Here is a 20,972-nt window from a genome sequence, read left to right on the forward strand (position 1 = left end):
CCAGACCATCCTTAGGTCTGAATTTCTGTGGATTTGCATCACAATTCTACAGCAGCTGAAAGTACTGCGGTTGGATAATCTATGACAATCCACTTTGGACCAGGAAGGTGACAGGTATTCAGTGTAAGTGCATATGCTAAAATACTTGGAGATTTTAGCTAAAAAGTGAAAAATGGACAGTAATGTATATTTTAAATGAAACAGAGTCTCAGCATGGGAACATAAGAGATGAGTACACTGAATCATAGCAAAACTTCATTTGGTGGAAAAATATGGTAGTTTTTAACATTTGCCATATTTTAACATTTGCAACAATAATTTCTTCCTGGAATAGAGTCTGCCTGGCAAGTTTCAGCACAGTAAGAATTTTAATAATCCCTGGAAAATAAGGGTTTGTGTTGGAGGTGTTCATTGACTCTTAACCATAGTTTTGTAGCAACCATAAAAATTAGGTCTCTTCCATTTTTTAGGAATCTAGCCATCTCCTGCCACTGTAGGATCATTACATACAATATAAAGCTCAGCGGTTTGTCCACCCTAGTTTTGGATGTCCCAAGAAAAGAAATGTCCATCATTTGCTTAGGAAACGATACAAAACACACTAATTCATTTTGCTGCCTGGAAAATTTTTTCTGACAGCTTGAATTTTTTTTTCTTAATTTCATCCTATTATGTCTTGTTATAACCTCTTGCGCTGGTGGAGTTTAAACATCTGACAGTCAGAATTGCAACAGAACAGCAAGTTGAAGAGCACTGTCTTTACAATCAGAAGAGCTTTCTAAGAAAGGAGATGGCTTTTCTAAAATAGCAGTTATGGTGCTTCCTGGCTGCCATCCAAATTTAAGATGCACAAGTTGTTTTCACTTCATAAAGCTGTATTGCTCATAAATCAGAGCAGCATTATGCCACCAACTCTCAGCACAAGAGGCTGCAATATAACTTGAGAAAAATTATCCATCTGTTTGAATTAGCAATCAGATTTTTATATTTTCTTCTTTAAAGTTTTCCTACTGACAAAACTTTTTTTTCTTTTGCTGCTATGGAAGAATTACTGGCAAATTAACAGATTTTCAACAGTGCAAGAACTGAGTTTAGTATTACTGGTATGTACGGAGCTAAAATATCATTCTCAGTAAAGACATCTATTAATGCCTACCTTTTCTTTTCCATGTTTAAGAAGAGGCTGTCTAAGGAATTGTTTAACAACTTTTCTAAGGAGAACCTAGCTCTCGGGTTTGTTTGTCCAATAAAATATGACTTCAGACTTCATTTCTTGTTAGCAAACTAGATTTCTGAAAATACTGAACTGCATTGTGAGTAGTTCTCATGTTCCTGTTATGTATGTGCCTATGTCTTCATGGTTTAGCTATTAGCCCCGTTTCATGGAGAAAGATTTCTCCACATTTCTCCACACTGCCCCTATAAATATGGCATTGTCGCCTGGGCAAGAGACATTTCCACCTGAGAGGGGAGGGATAGAGCACCCACCTGCTTATTCTCTGTGCTTTATCACTAAGCAGGTGCACAGCCACAGGGTGTTTTCTGTGGCGGAACCTCCTCTTAGACGCAAAGAAGGGAAGAAACTCAAGTCAAAACAAACCATGGAGAAGGCTCAAGAGAGGTCCAAGCTAGAATGTTGTTGCTGATTCTCCTCACTGACTGAAAATATCCCTGGATACCAGGCAGAAGGCAGGCTCCTAGGTATGATGTTGCTATACCTCCCTTCCTGGCAAGATACTAAAAAACTCTTTGGTTGATAATTATGGGTGCATTACTTGACCAGCATGACTAACTGAAGGCTGAAAATGAATACACTCCCCACCTGCCTCAGTTTCCTCATAAAGTCTCAGAGAAACAGAATTACCTTTCTCTGTACAACTAAAATTTTAAACAAAGTTAGGTCAGTGAGGATAGTGGGTTTCACTCACCTCTCACTAAAACCTATATCCCACCTGCCCATGTATTAGGCACCTACCCCAGCTCAGGCTAGTAGGTAGTGCTAGAAAGGCACTACAAAATGACCAGTGTTCTGCATTAAGTTACTCTGCATTCCTACCTACCTGAGGAACATGGCTCTCTAGTTTTAATCTCGTTTGATTATGCTACCAGGCAAGTGAACACAACTGGGCAGGTTTGGCTGCTTCACTACACAGCCTTGCATGCATGTTCACATTTGCTGTGACCACAGAAACTGAACTGTTTGTAATCGCATTTCACTAGCAACCACCATCTTCAGCACAGCACCTTTCCACTGCACACCCTTTATTTGCTCATATTGAAGAAGAGCATTTTAGTTGCAGATCATCTGAAATACACTCTGATAATGGCTGCAATGCCCCTGCCACAGGCTTTCATTTTTGCCTTTAGCAAAATAAACCAATATGCCTTGTGGCATTTTATTTGGTGGTTGCATTTGCCTCAGGTACAGAGGTAAAGGCACCAGGCGAAGGATTGCTGTTTGGTAATAGTTCCTGCCTGACTCACAGAAAACCCTCCAGGTGGATTTCCTGATCACCCACGTGCTGTTCTATCAGGAACAGCTGAGTCCCACAACATCAGAGCCAATAGTCTTTGCCACCTCGAGGCTGTTCCAGGTTTATGGAAATTAATCTATTGTAAGTAATTGCATAAATAAGGTAACTTTAGATTAAGAACAGTCTATACTGCGTGAGACTGATGCTTGCTGGGACGTACCAAGGGTTGTGAGGCACCTCAAACTACCTGCCCTCCACATGAGAAAGCCTTGTCTGTGCCTCTCGGGGGTTAGCTCCCCAACTCCACTGGCCATAGGCTACATAAGCACTGCTCTCTAGGCCTTGCTGTCAATCTACGATTAGCAACTGGCACACCCCAGTCCACAAGCCCTCTGCATGTCACCTTGGATTATCCAGCTGCTGGTCCACTGGACACTCACAGCATTTACAGATTCACTGCTTCCAAAAGACCAATACACCATAGCTTAACAGTTTCACCTCAGATCACTGCTCCATGTAACACACAGCACTTAGATACGTTTATAGTGAAATCAAGTATAAATGTATTTAACACAAAAATTCAAGTAGTACAAGTAGTAGTACTGGAAACAAATGGTTTGTTTAGAGATTCAATGAGGCCCTAAAAATCTATGCTGAGAATGTACGAAACAAGAGGACAAGTGACTAGGATGTAAGGTTAGCCTGCTATTTGCTTAGCAGAAGGTGCCCCAAGAGTCCACAGGGTTTGCCGCATTTGACCATCTGTACGGGAGACAGATCAGAGGTCCCCTGGATCACCTTAGAGATTCCTGGGAGGGTGGCACTGAGGCAGCAAGGGAACTAGTGGCTGAACATGTGCAGAGATTCAGGAAGGATTTAAACCCTGAGGGCACATTAATAAGTTTTACTGCTCTAAGGCCAGGCAGCTCAGAAAGAATGGTATGATCTCAATACCTGTGATCAATCATTTGATGTGGGTGATTTGGTTCTGGTGTTACTTCCTATAAATAAACACAAAATGCACAATTCATGGGAAGAGGTTTCTGAGGTGGTAGAAAGAATTAACAATGTTACCTGCAATATACCAAGGCCCCACAGTGGGGTTACACCTCCAACTGTGCAAATCAACAGGTTAAAAGTACCACCACAATCGTGAAGCCATTGTAAACAAGATTTGCTGTGCAGATGAGGACTGTGAGCCAGCCCCTCTTATTGATTTGGTGACTGAATGCCACAGTGATACTTGACTAGAGGGCACTGATTTATACGAAGTGTTAAACCTAATTGAAAATGCAAATATGGTCATGCTGCAAAATCACCGACAGGTATTTTCCAGCAGGCCAGGCCTGACTAACAAAATGGTCCCTAAGATTAACACTGTCAGACCACAGCCAGTGTCCAGCGGAGCATACCAGACAACTTGGCAAAATGCAGGAGCAAATTTGCAAAGGGGAAGCAAGCATGCTACACATGGGAATAGTTACAGAGTCAAATAACAATCTCTAGGCTTCTCCAGTTATTATGGTCCCCAGAAAAGCTTAATGCTGTCACAAGTTCCTGGTGCCTACCCTATGCCCAGAATCAATGACACGCTGGACATTTTAGGCAGGGCGAAATTACCAAGGACCTTGGATTTAACAAAAGGCAAATCTCCTTAGACAGTGAAGCACAGAAAAAAAAATTCACCTTCATAACCAACTCAGAACTTTGTGAGTGTGAAGTGTTACCTTTTAAGTTAATTAATGCAGAAGCCACATTTCAGAGGCTCGTTAATCAAGTGTTGGCCCTTTGCTCATCCCTCCATAAACGATATTGTAATATTCAGCCATTCCTGGCAAGATCATAAGGATGATGTGGGAATTGCGCTGAAGAGACGCAAAGATGCTGGCCTTAAAGTAAAAGTGACAAAATGTAAGATGGGGAAGCCAAAAGTCCCTTATTTAGGCTATTGGGTAGAAGAGGGATAGATTTGTCTGGAGTCCATTGTTAACTGGCCTGTACCTTGAACCAAAAAGCAAGCTCAGTCTTTTATAGGTTTGGCAAATTATTAATGCTGGCTTGTGGAAGGTTTCAGCGACAGTATGTATGCAATTACAGACCTCTGCAAAAACAGACAGCCTGACAAGGCGGTTTGGACTGCAGCCTGTCAAGAAGGCTTTGATAAAGTGAAAAGAATTTCATTAGAGAAACTGGTTCAAGCCAGTCCCAGCTTTGATAAGATGGCTGAACTCTGCACAGACGCATCCAATACAGGCTTGGGAGCTGGGTTAATGCAAGTGGGCCAAGGCAATAAAAAGCATACTATAGCTCAGGTTAAAAAAAGGATCCCCTTCCTCACACTGAAGAAAATTTTCTGTTACAGAAAGATAATGTTATGCAATTGTGTGAGTGGTCAGGCAGCTAAGGCCTTACCTATTCCACAGGAAGTCCAGAGTCCTAACAGACCACAGTCAATTGGCATGGTTTCACAGAACAAAAGGTACTAACTCCAGACTGCTACGTTGGAGAGTGCTCCAAGAATATGATATGGAAATTGTACATATGAAGGGAAGGAAAATGTGGTGGCACGTGCACTGTCCAGGCAACTGGGCAGGAGCTAACCCTACGGCATCAACGTAAGGGAGAAGGTATAACCCAGGGATGCCTTGGTGCTAACTGGTACATGGCACAGGCTTTCACATGGATCCCCTAGGTCAGATATTTGCGTAATAGTTCACCAGAGGTCACATACCTCAGAAATGTTCCTTTCAGGCAGAAGGTAAGAGAGACCTTACCATTTGTGCATTGTCTTACCATTTGTGCATTGGGATGCCTCATAATGGAGGCCTATTTACATACTGAGGCACAAGCAAAAGAAGAGATTTCAAAATCTACAACAGAGGAATTTACAGGCATAAGAAAACAGGTGCTGGGGGAGGGGGTGTCCTGTGTATGGGTAAACAAAAAATTGCTCTAGTATATCTTGGAGTACAGAGTGACACGCTGGGTCCTTCACCAGAAAGGCCAGCTGACAGCATTCTTGTCTCATGAAAAGAGGGTCACAGCCAGCCAGCTGAAAAGTGATGCAAGGATTTGGGGAGAGCAATATTGGTTAGACATGAGAGTATCTTGTTAATGAAGTCCAGGCTCTAGAATGTATGTTATGATTTTATTTTAAACCTAAACATTTTTTTCCAATACTTCTACTTGCTACTACTTGAATATTATGCTTTATTGAATAAACTTATACTTGACTTGACTATAAACATATCTAAGTCCAGTATGTTAAGTGGAGAAGTGATGTGAGGTGGGACTGTTAAGTTGGGGTGTACTGTTTCTTCAGAAACAACAGATCTGTGAATATCACAAGCGTCCACTGGAACAGACTGGACACTCCAGGGAGATCCTTGGAGGGCTTATGGGCTGGAGTGCGCCAATTGCTAACGTAAAGTGACAGCAGGACCTGTAAAGCCTAGAGGGAAGTGCTTGTGTTGCCCGTGGAGTTGGGAAGCTGACACATGGCAGGCACAGACAAGGCTTCATCACGCTAAGGGCACGCAATAGCAAGGTGCCTCACAACCCTGAGTACCATCAGCAAGGATCATGGTGACTACTGTTTCCCTTGTTAGTAAATGCACAATAAAATGCTGGTTCATGCCTGGGAAATGACAGAAATAAATATGACGTGTCCCCTTTGATACGAGATCTTAGAAAAAAAGACTTTAGCCTATTAAGGCCGCCAAGCTAAAAAAATTCCTCAAGCTCCATAAAGATGTTTTTCTTCCCAAAAGGAGCCCCTGTGGAAGGTCTGAAACCCCAGTCTAATTTTCTGTAATTACCCCTGGTGCAGGCCTGCCATTGGAGTCTCCCTCAAGGGAAAGAGCTTCGGGTAGACAATGGTAAACATGGGCTGGCTGCAACGGTGACAGTGTCCCAGAGGGCAGTGCAGTAATTCCAAGAGACTTTTGGGTAATGAGATCGGAGTCAGGAAGCTGAAATCTAGGGAAGAAAAGAAACATAAGTTAAGATCCTGGACTGTAACAAAATAAATTCATCATAAGGTTCAACAGAGTAAACATGTTCCATGGCCCCTTGGTGTACTAAATATCTCACTAATCATCTCAGTAACATCTGGCCACGTCAAAGTAGTAGTAAACTAAAGCCAATTATTTGCAAATAAGATGAAGCCCATAATGGTACTTGCAATGTAAATAAGCAAGGGAAGTTAACAGAAAACTGCAGGCATAGGATTAATCAGACCCAAACAGCTAGATGAAGGTGCTGTTGTTCAAGGAAATACACTCCCCCGTCAAAAAAAACAAAACAAAAAAAACAAAAAACCCAGCAAATTCTAGAAGCAGTAAAACATTTCTAAACAGAGGCGTTGGCTGACTCAACTAAATCCTCCACATTTTAATTCTAAGTTTTGCTTAAGTGTGAGTCATTAAATTAGATCTATTAACCAAAGTGAGGTTCCCTGTCCTAATCAGTGGCTATTCAACAGTCAACAATACAAGATTCTAGGAAGGAAGTCAGTATCAATTTATTTACATAATTCAATAAATAACCATCCCGCAGCACAGAACAGTTTATACGAACCCCAAACAATTAATCATCCAGCAATTCAAAAAATTGCCAACTATAATCAAAGCCATACCCACAGCCATCTCCGAAAGACGCAGCAAATACACGCCCTTTTTAGTATGCCCCACAGATCAACAGATCTCGCTCTTCTATACCCAAGAGGCTCCAGCGCCCCCATTTGCTATAGCTGTAGGAAGTGTGATTTCTCAGTTGGGCAGGCCTCAGGCCACTTAGGACTTTCACAAGTCAAAGCCAACATCTGAAAAGCCAACAGAAAACAAAGAGGCAGCCAGTGCTGCACACTAGTACAGGTGTTACCGGATCAAGATGTGGGGTAGAATTTAATAAATTTGCACCAGACTCAGTTTCCAAATAAATGTAAAGTGTAACCCACGTACAGTGCAATCCAGGAGGCTAATTTTGACGTGACAAAGGCCTGGATAACAGAAGCATGGTCTGCATCTAACAGAAGAGGTCACAACTTGCTGACTGGGCAAAGATCGAGGAAAACCAGCCTGGTCACTGCTGTAATACGATTCTGTGACACTAGCTGAGGATCTAACACCACCCTTGAAATTGCAAACACAAGCAACCAATAGTGGACCAAAGAGGGTGATATTGCCTCTGCCGCATCCTTCATCTCCTTCCCACAACCCATTTCATCCCTGTCTGGATTGACCTTTACTAGTTTGCCCTTGACCATGCCCCAGTCTCAACCAGATTTTGACTGTCACCCAAGGTGTTGCCCATTGCCTTTAATAATGGTTACTATGACCAGACCAGAAAGATACAAAATAAACGGTAGTGCAGAAATTTGAGGATAGGGAAGATACTTAAAATCGGTGAATCCTCACCTCTCAAGCACTGGCCAAAGCCACAATGCTTGCAACCTTGCACAAGTTTTCCTGCACCCTGCCAACACACTTCATATTGATTGTGCAACACTACTCTGCCTTTTTAAACTAAAACCTTGCTTGTGACAGTCTTGCCACACTGTGTGGTGGTTGTGACATGGATAAATCATTATGAGAAAAGAGATAAGATTACAATCATCTGTGATTTAAAGATCTGAATTCTGCTTTTCAGAGAAGTTAATAATCCTTTTTGCCCAAAATCCCCAGCCTGTCTTCCAAAAGAGATTAGAATTTCACCCATGCACGTCTGCACACAGAAAATTGCACCTTGTGCTGTATGAACATTGTACTGTTATAATCCTGGTATTTGAACAACTCCCTGTTTTTTCCCCTAAGTAACAGAAATCAGAAACACACAACCTTTAACAGGTCATTAATTCATCCCCCTAGCACTGCAGAATTGTTTCCTCCAATATAGTTTTCTGTGTTTGGCCCACTCTTAACATGTGGCTTCCATCACTGGCCTAAATAAATAAAAAATGTTTGGGACAGAGAGAAGTCCAAGCAGCAGACTGTCAGCTCTTCACTGTACACTTTTTCTTGGCAAAAGGAACTACTTCAATGGTTATGATTCACGACAATAATTCCAGTCCAAGCTTTTTCCTGATTAGCCTTTTTGCATACATTTCCTTCCATGATTCACAAATTCCCAAAGCACTAAATACGACAGATCCACAACATTCCCAAATCTAACAAAGCCTGAACCTCCAAATTACTCTCAAATATTGGTATCTCATGTGTTAGTATGATGCATAACCAGGGGAGCCATGGGCCAGTTTTCAACAAAGAGTGTGAACTGGAGCAGAACTAAAGCAGCTCAGCCGTCATGCTGTACTGAAATGGCCAACGGCTGCTAACATTTCTTCTGTCTTATGTATAACAAGTCTGCCAGTTTAGGAGCGTGCTGCCTGGCAAGGAGTTGCACTGTTGGACAATGCATCTAATCTTGCCTCGGGAGTAATAATTTCTCCCTCTTCTATCCCATTAAAGTCATTTCTTCACCACTGCAGACTGTGAAAAGCCTGCATTCTTTTACATTGTTCTCTTTCCCCCCACCTCCATCCCCCAAGAAAATTCTAACCACCGCTTTACCTTTGGAGCCCAACATTTAGCAATGCCTTATGGGCCAAAACATTTTTGTTGATCACTTAAATGTAATTTGCTGGAATAAACATTTTAAAACACTGATGTTTGCAAAGCACTTTGAAGAGCTCTATAAATGCTACTGTCACATCTGAAAAGATCGTGCATTTGCTGGGTCTTGTCAAGCTCTGAAGGATGTGAACAGACAATTAAAGTACCTTTTAAAAACCCGTAGTAGGTGTTATAGAGTGTCCTCATGGCTAGCTCTTGCAAAGGCAGCACGTGATCGGTCTGTGTCCCTATAGACTTCACCTCTGCTGGGAGGAACACAGTTAATTGTCCCGATGAAAAGGAGAGCAGCTTCACCTCTGAAACCTGAATAGGGGAGCCACAGCTGGAGGAATACAAACCATTCAGAAAGCAGTTAGCCTGAACAAAAGTAACCAATGGGGAAACAATATGCAATCAGCTCAAAGTGCACTTTACACTGTTCTACAGAACGTTGCCTTCCTAGAATTAGAGCTCACTCTTATACATAGTGTGTGTTTCAGATTGAAATGAATTTAGTACACAGTCTCACTGCCTGTAACATGCTCGATGTGGCCCATTTGGAGGTATTTACTGATCAGGTAATACCCAATACCTAGAAAAAATGAGAACAGAGCCACAAGGTGAACCAAGGACATTGCCTAACAAAGTCTCGTGTCCCTAGCTTTGCCTGAGGGCTTGTCTACATCAGAAAGTTGCAGCGCTGGTGAGGGAGTTACAGCGCTGCAACTTTGAAGGTGTACACATCTGCAGGGCATCACCAGCGCTGCAACTCCCTGTTTGCAGCGCTGGCCGTACTCCCGTTTTGTCTCGGGTGTAGAGGATCCAGCGCTGGTGATCCAGCGCTGGTAATCCAATGTAGACACTTACCAGTGCTTTTCTTGACCTCCGTGGAAGGAGGAAGCCTCTGGTAATCAAGCTGGTCTCCTTCCCCGGCTTGCTCTCGCGTTCCCGGAACCCCGAGCAAGCAGGTCTCCTTCCCTGCGGTTTGCAGGGTGGTTCGGGGAACGCGAGAGCAAACCGCGGCGAAGCTGGTCTCCTTTCCCGGTTTGCTCTCTCATTCCCGGAACCCCGAGCAAGCAGGTCTCCTTCCCTGCGGTTTGCAGGGTGGTTCGGGGAACGCGAGAGCAAACCGCGGCGAAGCTGGTCTCCTTTCCCGGTTTGCTCTCTCGTTCCTGGAACCCCGAGCAAGCAGGTCTCCTTCCCTGCGGTTTGCAGGGTGGTTCGGGGAACGCGAGAGCAAACCGCGGCGAAGCTGGTCTCCTTTCCCGGTTTGCTCTCGCGTTCCCCGAACCCCCCTTGAAGCCGCCCAACAGCGCTGCAGTGTGGCCACATCTAACACCACTTGCAGCGCTGGTTGCTGTAAGTGTGGCCACTCTGCAGCGCTGGCCCTATACAGCTGTACTAATACAGCTGTAACAACCAGCGCTGCAAAATTTTAGATGTAGACATGGCCTCAGAGTCCCTCTTGTTTAGCCAGACACCAACTGAACAGTACAAACTGGCTTTTACTATTACAAAGTATTTTACTAATGGGTCAATGTCTTGCCTGACAATTGGGTTTCTGTGCTTTGAACCAACCAGCTCAGAATGATAATGGATTTCCCACTCACAACCCATCAGGCAAAATATAGCCATAAGGCATTTAGTGCTTTAAGTGCCACTGAATGCTGCTTTCTCCCTCCCAGAGTTCCCCTGAAAAGATCTTGGTGAAAATGAGAAGATAACCCAACAAAATCAGCAAACTCTGCCCTTTCCAACCCAAGTTCAGAAGAAGGGGGGTTCTCGGGATCAGTGGATCCAAACAGAGCAGTTTAGTTTGTTAGTAAAAATAAATAAATAAATAATCCCTACTTGATTTCTGCTGTAGTCTATCCAGACTATTAAAAAGCCAAGAATGACACAAACAAATTGGTATTGTTTATAACAACTCAAAAATTGGAAGCAAAAGAGCAGCCTTGTTAAGGTCAGATCTAACAAACAGAAAAAGAAAAGGGGCAAAGTAAGTGAATTGTCAACTTTTCCAGGTACTGGGAACAGGTAAAGAAACCAGATCCTAATAGACCTGAAAAAAAAGAAAACTCCACGTCCCAGAAAACAAAGAACTTCAACTCCATGGGACAGTGGATGAAAACCTCAGGAGAACTGATGAATGGAACACAGCATCAAGCAGCAGACTGACAAACCTCTCTACCGACTTCAGTCAATATTTATTCTTCCTTACAAAGTACTGAGGGGGTGGAGGAAAGTCAGGAAATAAAAAATCAAATGTATCATGTCAGGCCTCAACAACCTGTGCCTACAATACAGAATCTTTCAGTAAATACAAAGGAAGCGAAATGTTCTGGTGTGAGGAATTGAATTTAGCAGATCAATCCCCTATTAACCTCAAGAGATAACACAGGTAAAATGCACTGAATACTTACTTCAATATCAACTGCGCCTCACATCTACCTTATGGCCTAGGTTATTAATAGCCACCTCTTCATCCCCCAAAGTTGCAAAATAGGATGGTAGCATGTTTAAGGGGCTAACTGTATACATTTCTGCCAGGACGTGTCAGGAGAAAAAATACTGCCCTAAGAATAAAAACTGGTTATTAATAGGCATGAAGGATGCACAAAAAAAGAACACGATGAGGTAAGAAAAAGAAAAAATACCATCCCCCTTCTCGCATATAGTGATCCTCTGTGTGGCTAGGACAGCTTTAGTAAATAAACCACAGGAGTAAAACTATGGTCATATACATTCAGAAGGAATGACAGGCTCAAAACAGTAAATCAATCAGTGGAAGACAAGTGGAAGAACAGAAAATCCAATCCAGAGAAAGTGAAAACAAAAATTTCAAGTGCTGAAATCATCACATATATAAAGGTAATATTTCAGCCAGACTGACAACAGAATTCATGGATTCATTACTTGAGTAATGTAATTTACATTTTATTTTCAGAGTCTTTGCTTTAAATTTGCAACAAGTCGTCAGTTTTCCTGTCCAGACAGTGACCACATAAAGCACTAAACAACCATATCTTCATTGCAGGCCTCTAATTCGTTTACCTGACCATTAAAGACCTTACACCAGCCACTTATGCTTACTATTGCAAAGGACACAGAAATGCTTTAGCAGACAATTAGTATACCATTTCAACATCCATTCAGTACATTATCACCCCTATTTGAGCACCTGGTTCCTTACAGCATTAACAGTTACCCTACAGAAGAGGAGATGAGAGTGCTACCAGCAAGTGGAGTTTCTTTTATGGTAGATTTTTTCCCCCTAAATAGGTGTATTTTAAGTTATTTCAAAGATGTCTACAGAGCAGGGATCAGCAACCCTTGGCATGCGGCCCACCAGGATAAGCACCCTGACGAACCGGGCTGGTTTGTTTACCTGCCACATCTGCAGGTTCGGCCGATCACGGCTCCTACTCCAGGCCAACGGGGGCTGCGGTAAGCGGTGGCCAGCACATCCCTCAGCCTGTGCCACTTCCTGCAGCCCCCATTGGCCTGGAGTGGTGGACCACGGCCAGTGACAGCCGCGATCGTCCAAACCTGTGGACGCGATAGGGTAAACAAACCGTCCCAGCCCGCCTGGGTGCTTACCCTGGTGGGCTGTGTGCCAAAGGTTGCCGATCCCTGCTATAGAGTATGGGGAGGTGCCTTTTATTAGTATGTACAAATCCAAACAGAGATCCTCATTTCGCTTACTAAAAAGAGTCCCAGTAGATTCTGTCACAAAATGATTATCTTTAACATACGGAATCTGAAAAAATGTGTAGCTCCTGTTCATTTAGCATCTTTTTAGAAATAACTCTGAAAATGCAGCAATAATTTGTTCTTAATTTGCAAATATAAATGTATCTTTGTTTTGGCAGAAGGGACAGAAATTTATTCACAAAGATGAAATTTGGCTAAGTGGCAGGGGGAAGCATTTTATCAAGTCAAATTGCTTGGACTGACCACTTCTGTTACAATCGATATTGGGGAGACCAGAAGTGCAGCTGAATCAGTTTTTATTGCTGGTAATAATTTTAAGAAGTTTTAATATATTTATTCATGTATTAAAGAAAGTACAAGTACCCTCCTCCCCCAGCACAATGTGGGTTTGTTTCCCCACATGCCTTACTGGAGCGCTATGAGGATTAGTTAGTAAATGTCTATGCAATGCTTTGAATGTGTACAGCCTTGTCTACAAGACTTATTACATTTTCCATTGTACCTACTACTGGTGTAGCTGCACGAGTGGCAGTAACAGTGCAACTGTAGTCAAGGAACTATTGGATACTGCCATTTTAGCCATCTCATCTAGACCTGCTGTATTCAATTGTGCTTAAAATGCCAACAGCTAACATAAAATCTGCTTAGGATATGAAAATGAAGATATAGTAAATGAGGAGGAACTCTAGCAGACATCTTTTAAAAGGGACCAAGTCAAATGAAAATCTGGTTTATGCTGACAGTTGTAAAATAAGATGACAAGCAATGCCACAGAAAAAATTAGCATAAGGTTAGTTTCAGATACAAACATTTTAACAGATTAAAATGGAGAATTAAAGATACAGTGAAAGGAAAAGATGGGGTTCAAAATGACTGAAAATAAACAGACGTGTTTGATCAAACCTGTTAGCATACATTTAGATATTACCATTTGCATTTTCTCAAAAAAACCCAACCAACCAAAAAACCCAATACAATTGTTTTTCTCAACTTTTAATTCACTCTAACACCTTGCTTACAATTTATTCAGATTTCTGACAAAGCAAAACAAACACTTAAAGTAGATATACAAGCACTTCATTTATTGAAGGATAAGGTCAGCAAAATTTGCGATCAGCACAGAGTGACCACACCTGGCAATAGTTAATTGTGATACAACTGCAAAATACTTATACATCACAGGAATAAACAGGAAAATGAACTCTGGCTATCAGGAAAACGTTAAAAATTCTCAGATGTGTAATAGTTAACGTACTTAAACAAGTCAAGGGTTATAAATATGGAGTTTATAATTAATTTAGGTATAGCTGAGAGGGATAGCATAGTGATTTTATAATTAGAAGATACTGGGGCATGTACTCCTCTCACCACTTTTGCACCAGCATAGCTAAATTAATTTCAGTGGCGCTGCTCCTGATTTAAACTAGTAAAAGTCAGAGAAGAAACAGTCAAGTGTCCTGGAGAGCACACTTTCTCCTCACACCAAACTCACAAACATAAATAGCTTAGGGTATTTTTAAATATATATAAAAGTTGGATTGCAATTTGTAGAAAATTATTTAGTCTCTTACTGAGTGCCAAGCACTACAAATAGTAGCTACAGGGATGTTATGAGAGTATGAATAAGAGGAAAGCACACATGAAATTCTATTCAGATATGGTCCATTCTAGGCAAAAGTCTGAGAACCCACTGACTAGTCCAGTGCTGCAATGTATGGGATGCAAACACTGTAAGAGATGTTTACTTATTAAAGATCATTGAAACATATTAAAAAACCCACAAAATATAGCTATTGGTCTTGATTTTGGAAAAGCATGTTTCATTGAAGCCTACATTTTGGGCCAACTTTAAACACCATCTTCAGCTTCATGCCCTACATTATCAGTAAATGTTTCCTACAAATATCTACAAATGCTCTGGCTGTTGTGGCTTAGCACTGAAATATTAAATGTTCAGCAAATTAATGCAGAAGATTACCAAAGTAATATAGAACAGGCAGCCAAAGTAATCCCTTCAAAGTAACATCAGTCCTGAATGAATAACCAAAACACAGTTTAGTTGTATCACACAGGCATGTACTTATGGAGAGCATTAGGAGATAAAGGTATGCAAGATATTAAGTTAATTCATGCTTACCCACTGCAACCAATGACTTTATTGTACAGATAAGAAGGGAGCCCTTTCAGGTGAATATTGTTATCCACATAAACATATTGCAGTTCTCGAGAACGACCTAAATCTGGGTTTTAGAAAACAAAAAGAGAAACAGGAGAAAAATGAAGTAATGACAATTCCCAGCAGAAATAATTAAAATCAAAGTGAGGTGATTGGACTCTCTGTAACTGAACATGAACTATTACCCTAGGTCAGTTTAATTTGACTAAATGAAATCTGTGGAGACAGTATTTTTAAAAAGAACCTGGTACACACCAAAGTTACTCTAAAAATACCCAACCCCTTTCTAACGTTCCTGTAAATCCCATTAGGAAGGGAATGTAACTGTGAGAATGAATTTACTAATTCTGTCCATTTGAAAAGGCAAAATGACTCTTGGGCTCACATCTATAGGTGACCTTTTAAAAACAGCAGTATCAAGTGATGTAACTGGTAGTATCAAGTGATGTAACTCCACTGAAGTCAGAGTGCTATCACTGTACAGAAGCAGAATGTAGCCTACATGGGACTGTTCAAGATAATATAATAATTTGATGAAATTCATGATAACTAATGCCAACTAGTGGCCACCTTTGACTTTTCAGGTGTTTCCTGACATAAGGGGTAGGGCAGCTAACAGAACAGGAATTGTGTAGTTCTATACACACTGGGTTAAATTCAGTGCTGACTTACTATACATCCAGACAACCACATTGACATCACTGAAATTGCATGAGATGTAAGACAGAGCAGATTTTGCATGAATCAAGCAGAGTTTTGGCCACTGAAACAAAGTGGTTGGCATATTACGCTAAAATTACAAAACAAAAATTTCAGATATTGACAGCTGATTATTATACTATAAAATGCGTACATTACAGGTTTCCAACTAAGAAAAAGCAAAACAACATTTCCTATGGCTATTAGTAAGCTGTCGATACACTTCAAGCATTGACTGTTACATCTTTTCATAAAAATAGTCGGGAGGCTGGTGGGATTGGTTGGTGAGGGATGTTTAGAAGAGCCAAATGAGTAGAGCATGGCTAAGCAATAAGTAACGGGACAGAGATACGCTAAGAACCTACAAGTATTTAAGAGTATGAATACCAGGCATGGATAGGTTTGATTTAGTTTGGGCCATAAGAGTCCAAGAAAGAGAAAGTTAAAGGGAAAATTCAGGTTTCCATGAAATAAAAAAATCCTGTCAGCAAGATATAGTCACTCGAGGAACAGTCTGTTAAGGGAAAGTAGCGACTCATCAACCTGAGACACTTAAATCCAAACTCAAACAAAACACTAAAAAACGTAGTCTAAGTAACAGTCTGGAACTGGCTGAGAGTTTACTGAGATTACTTTAGATGATCTAAGTGGTTTTACCCATCTCTAACTTTAATGACTTTCCAAATATTAAGGGTATATTCAACTGCATACATTTAAATTCAATTAATAGCACAATCAGTTATTTTAGAAAGTTTAAAAAGTAAAAATATATTTTTTAAAACAAGCAACAGAAGGCTCCTATCTGAAGGCCTGACCACTTGCAAAAGCATTTCTGCAGAAAAGGCTGAAATGCATTACTAAACAGAATATGCTTGTTTGCCTCCAACATATTAATTATGGGTTTAAGCAGTACAGATTTAGAAATTAAGGAAAGCTGAAAATGCATTGAATGAACCAAGTGAAAGCTACATTATCCTAGACTAATTCTGACTTCCCATCTTCACCAACTAGCAATTATTTTGATTGGCATGAAAATATAAAGGGAAACCTCAGAGATTATGTACTTCTGCCCATTTCATGAACACAACTAAAACAACGATACCAGAATACAAAGTGCAAACATTCTGTATTATGTCTCATTCTGTTAGATATGGTAGGAGCAATACATTGTCTAAGATTTTTTGCCAGCCACTACTAAATACAGACAGGATGTTATATAAATGTGTAATGTTTTATTTAAGCATAGATCTCTGGCCATCATTCAACTCTGATGAATCACAGGCTAACATTTTACTCGTTTCTACTACAGCTTTCCCGATCCCACAAAGTGTTGAGTGTCCTCAATTCCCGTTGACTTTAAAGAGAATCAAAGACACTAGGAACCTTGCAAGATTGCACCCCAAAAGGTACACGCAGAGAAGATCACCTACTACAGATGCAATTAAACACCATGGGAAAAAAAAAAGATGGAATGGGGGGAAAAGGTGTCCTAAAATTCAACAAGCAAACGAGGATACAGTTTAATCTAAAAACGTAATCTCGCTGTACGCAGTTATGAATCAAGCATTATAAGAGAGGACAGTGTTAAGGTTTCTATATCTTTAAAAAAATCCTCTCACTTTGTAAGAATCAATTTGATTGTTCCTGAGTGATATTTTTAAAAAACTGCTTAAAAGGAAGTAGTTATCCTTCAAGTAACAGTACATTCAAGTATATAAAATATGGGCTAGGTGGTGGTCTAGCGACAGCACAGTGCTGTTAAGATTGGGCTGCCCCTTTGCAGGCCAGCTGCAAATGAAATCACAGCAAGGAACACACAAACATCTGAAATACAGATGAGGGAGAAAAAAAGGTAAGGGAGCATCTCAAACTGCCAAAGTAGCCCCACTAAATGAAAGTGTTGAAGGGCTCCAAGGGTTGTCACATTATGTCTTTCTCACCAAGGAAGAAGTGTCATTTGAAGGCTGAACCATCTGTAGTGCTGGTGCTAGAAGGAAACCTATCATTTTCCCTTTGTGGAGTAAAAATGTCAGAGTGCTTTGATTTAAAGCATTACTTTTACAAAGAGCCTGATCCTGCACCATTCTACACTATGGGAATTTTGCGTTAGACTTAAGCAGAATCATAATAGAGCTCTCAATATGCTTTGTTTGAAATGAAGTACTTGACTATCACAGTGCACTGTGTCTAAAACTTTTCCACTTTCCTCCTTCCAGATTCAGATTAAAGACATTTCTTCTAGAAGTGACCAAATACTACAAGTCCTGAACAAACCCCAATTCTATTTTTATTTATTTTTTTATTCAACCTCAAGGCCCTGGCATATGCATTCCACATGGCTGAAGACCAAACAAAGGCTTGTGTGTGTGCACTGATCCTCTTTTAACCATATTGTGAAAGCAAGCATACAGTAAAATCATCTACTGTGGTAGAAGACCTTTGTTGAGCGTACACATATAAACCCTCAAAAAAGTGATATAACACTGAGATTTTACTGTCATAATATCCAGGCACTGTCACCAAACTCTAGATATAATGGTCCATAATTACTGTGTTTAAAACATTTTATGAATCTTGACAAATTGTTTTAATTGTAACACCAAAAAGCCAGACTCCAGTTTCTTGCAATGGAATTTTTATTTTCAGACATTGTAGCATTTGCATTCGATACTTGGAGAATTTTTAAGTCCTGTTCACCTTCTTCAGACAAAGAGTTACCCGTAATATATAGCTCAGTAGTTTCATCTTCAATTCTAGAACAGAATTCCTAAAGCCATTTACTGGAACAGAATGGAAAAATCACACGGTATACAAAGGGGCAGACAAAAGGAAGGTGCAGACCTTGGTCAGGATACATAGGACTACACAGTTGGACTCAGAGATACCTTTCAGCATATTTTCAGAAAATTGTCAAGGGTGCCCAGAGCATTGGATGGGTACTCTTTTATTGCTTAGTATAAAGCTAAATAGTGTACTTTTTATGCCAGTACTGAGAAAACCGACCAATTTAAGAGTAATGTTGGCATATGCAGGTATTTATGACTCCTTTGCAAGACCAAGTAAGTAATCCTGTTTTTGTTCAACTATCTGTTCAGGCATCTACTTGAACAGGGGGGAGTGGCATGGTATATTTATATTTGGTCAATCTACTATTGACCAAATATAATAGCAAATCTATTAGCAAATAATATACTAATTCTGCATGGACACAAACTTAAGAAGGGTGAACTTTAAAACCAAAAGAAAAAATACACAACAGATCTCGCTTATAGAGTATACCTACTCTGCATTACAACACAAGCACAGGACTATTACTGGGGTACATCTGGGAATGTCAGCCTATGAGTAGACAGGTGCAGGTTTTCCTCAGACTGAACGGGGGTTTTGCAAGCAGTCACATTCGACATGTCTACACTAGGAAAGGTTGACAACACCTGCACTGCTTACATTCATTGCAAATCATTAGTTAAAATGTGGTAACATTTTAAAAACACAATCATTTCTCCCAGACGTGCCTAGTAAAAAAACCCTCATCTAAGAAAGAACAACTTGCCTCCTTCTCTAGTCAGTATAGATCAGCCAGTAGTCAGAAAGCAGCACAATAAATCTTGAAATTAGAAATTCTACAAAGTGTTAGGGCAGGTCTTCACTACGCGACCAATCTATTGGGGATCGATTTATCGCGTCTTGTCTAGACGCGGATAAATCGATTCCCGAATGTGCTCCCCGTTGACTCCGGAACTCCACCTTGCAAGAGGCGGAAGTGGAGTCGATGGGGGAGCAGCAGCGGTCAACTCACCGCTGTCCTCACGGCCAAGTAAGTCGACCTAAGATACGCTGACTTCTGCTACGCTATTCTGATGCTGAAGTTGCATATCTTAGGTCGACGCCCCCAACCTCCAGGGAATCAAACCACAGTTGGTTGAACAGAGAAGATGAGGAGGAGTTATCTGTAAACTGACAAATGAAAAGCCACATTCTAAGAATATAATTTGTTGGGGAAAAGTCAACAGGGTTTTTTAAAGGAAAATCATGCCTCACGAATCTACTAGAATTCTTTGAGGGGGTCAACAAGCATGTGGACAAGGGGAATCCAGTGAATATAGTGTACTTAAGATTTTCAGAAAGCCTTTGATTAGGTCCTTCACCAAAAGCTCTTAAGCAAAGTAAGCTGTCATGGGATAAGAGGGAAGGTCCTCTCTGGGATTGGTAACTAATTAAAAGATAGGAAACAAAGGGTAGGAATAAATGGCCAGTTTTCAGAATGGAGAGAGGTAAATAGTGGTGTCCCCCTAAGGGTCTATACTGGGACCAGTCCTATTCAACATATTCATAAATGATCTGGATAAAGGGGTAAACAGTGAGGAGACAAAATTTGCAGATGATACAAAACTACTCATCAATGATTTAGATAATGGCATAGAGCGTACACTTATAAAGTCTGTGGACGATACCAAGCTGTGAGAGGTTGCAAGTGCTTTGGATGACAGGATTAAAATTCAAAATGATCTGAACAAACTGGAGAAATGGTCTGAAGTAAATAGGACGAAATTCAATAAAGACAAATGCAAAGTACTTCATTTAGGAAGGAATAATCGGTTGCACACATACTAAATTGGAAATGAATGCCTAGGAAGGAGTACTGAGGAACGGGATTGGGCAGAGGGACGTACTGGCTGCTGCTTCCAGAAGCTCCCATTGGCCTGGAGCAGCGAACCGTGGCCACTGGGAGCCACGATCAACCGGACCTGTGGACGCGGCAGATAAACAAACCAGCCAGCCAGGGGCTTTCCCTACACAAGCAGCGTCCCAAGTCTGGGAAACACTGGTCTAGACAATACTTAGTCCTGCCATAAGCGCAGCGTACTGGACTAGATCAGTGGTTCTCAAAGCTGGTCCCCCGCTTTTTCAGGGTAAGTGCCTGGGAGCCGCGATCAGCTGAACCTGGGGACGCAGCAGGTAAACAAACCAGCCTGGACCGCCAGGGGCTTTCCCTGAACAACCGGTGGACAGGCTTTGAGAACCACTGGACTAGATAACCTCCTGAGGTCCCTTCCAGTCCTATCAATCTACTTAAGATTGTCCAGTCCCAAGTAGACTACAAAGAGCTACAAAAGGATATCACAAAACTGGGTGACTGGGCAACAAAATGGCAGATGAAATTCCATGTTGACAATGCAAAGTTATACTCATTGGAAAACATAATCCCAACTATAAAATGACGGAGTCTAAATTAGCTGTTACCACTCAAGAAAGGGTGGTCATTGTGGATAGTTCTCTGAAAACATCTACTCAATG

The 20,972-nt window shown here is 41.1% G+C and overlaps 1 protein-coding gene and 1 long non-coding RNA gene across 5 annotated transcripts in view; one reads left to right on the forward strand and one right to left on the reverse strand.

Moving 5' to 3' along the window:
- Positions 1–19,612, forward strand: LOC115659238. The gene is made up of 3 exons (XR_004002490.1): positions 1–1,701; positions 16,984–17,080; positions 17,891–19,612. It is a non-coding gene; the product is annotated as an uncharacterized LOC115659238 (long non-coding RNA).
- LRRC28 (leucine rich repeat containing 28) overlaps positions 1–20,972 on the reverse strand; it is an 83,122-nt gene that overhangs the window by 2,234 nt on the left and 59,916 nt on the right. For all 4 annotated transcript variants that reach the window (XM_030579154.1, XM_030579157.1, XM_030579156.1 and 1 more), the window contains 3 exons: positions 14,937–15,039; positions 9,253–9,428; positions 6,293–6,452 (listed from right to left, as the gene is read on the reverse strand). In XM_030579154.1, the coding sequence (XP_030435014.1) occupies positions 6,293–6,452; positions 9,253–9,428; positions 14,937–15,039 (439 nt within the window). The remainder of the gene's footprint in view (positions 1–6,292; positions 6,453–9,252; positions 9,429–14,936; positions 15,040–20,972) is intronic.

This window comes from Gopherus evgoodei, chromosome 10, assembly GCF_007399415.2.
Source record: "Gopherus evgoodei ecotype Sinaloan lineage chromosome 10, rGopEvg1_v1.p, whole genome shotgun sequence".
Lineage (NCBI taxonomy): Eukaryota > Metazoa > Chordata > Testudines > Testudinidae > Gopherus > Gopherus evgoodei.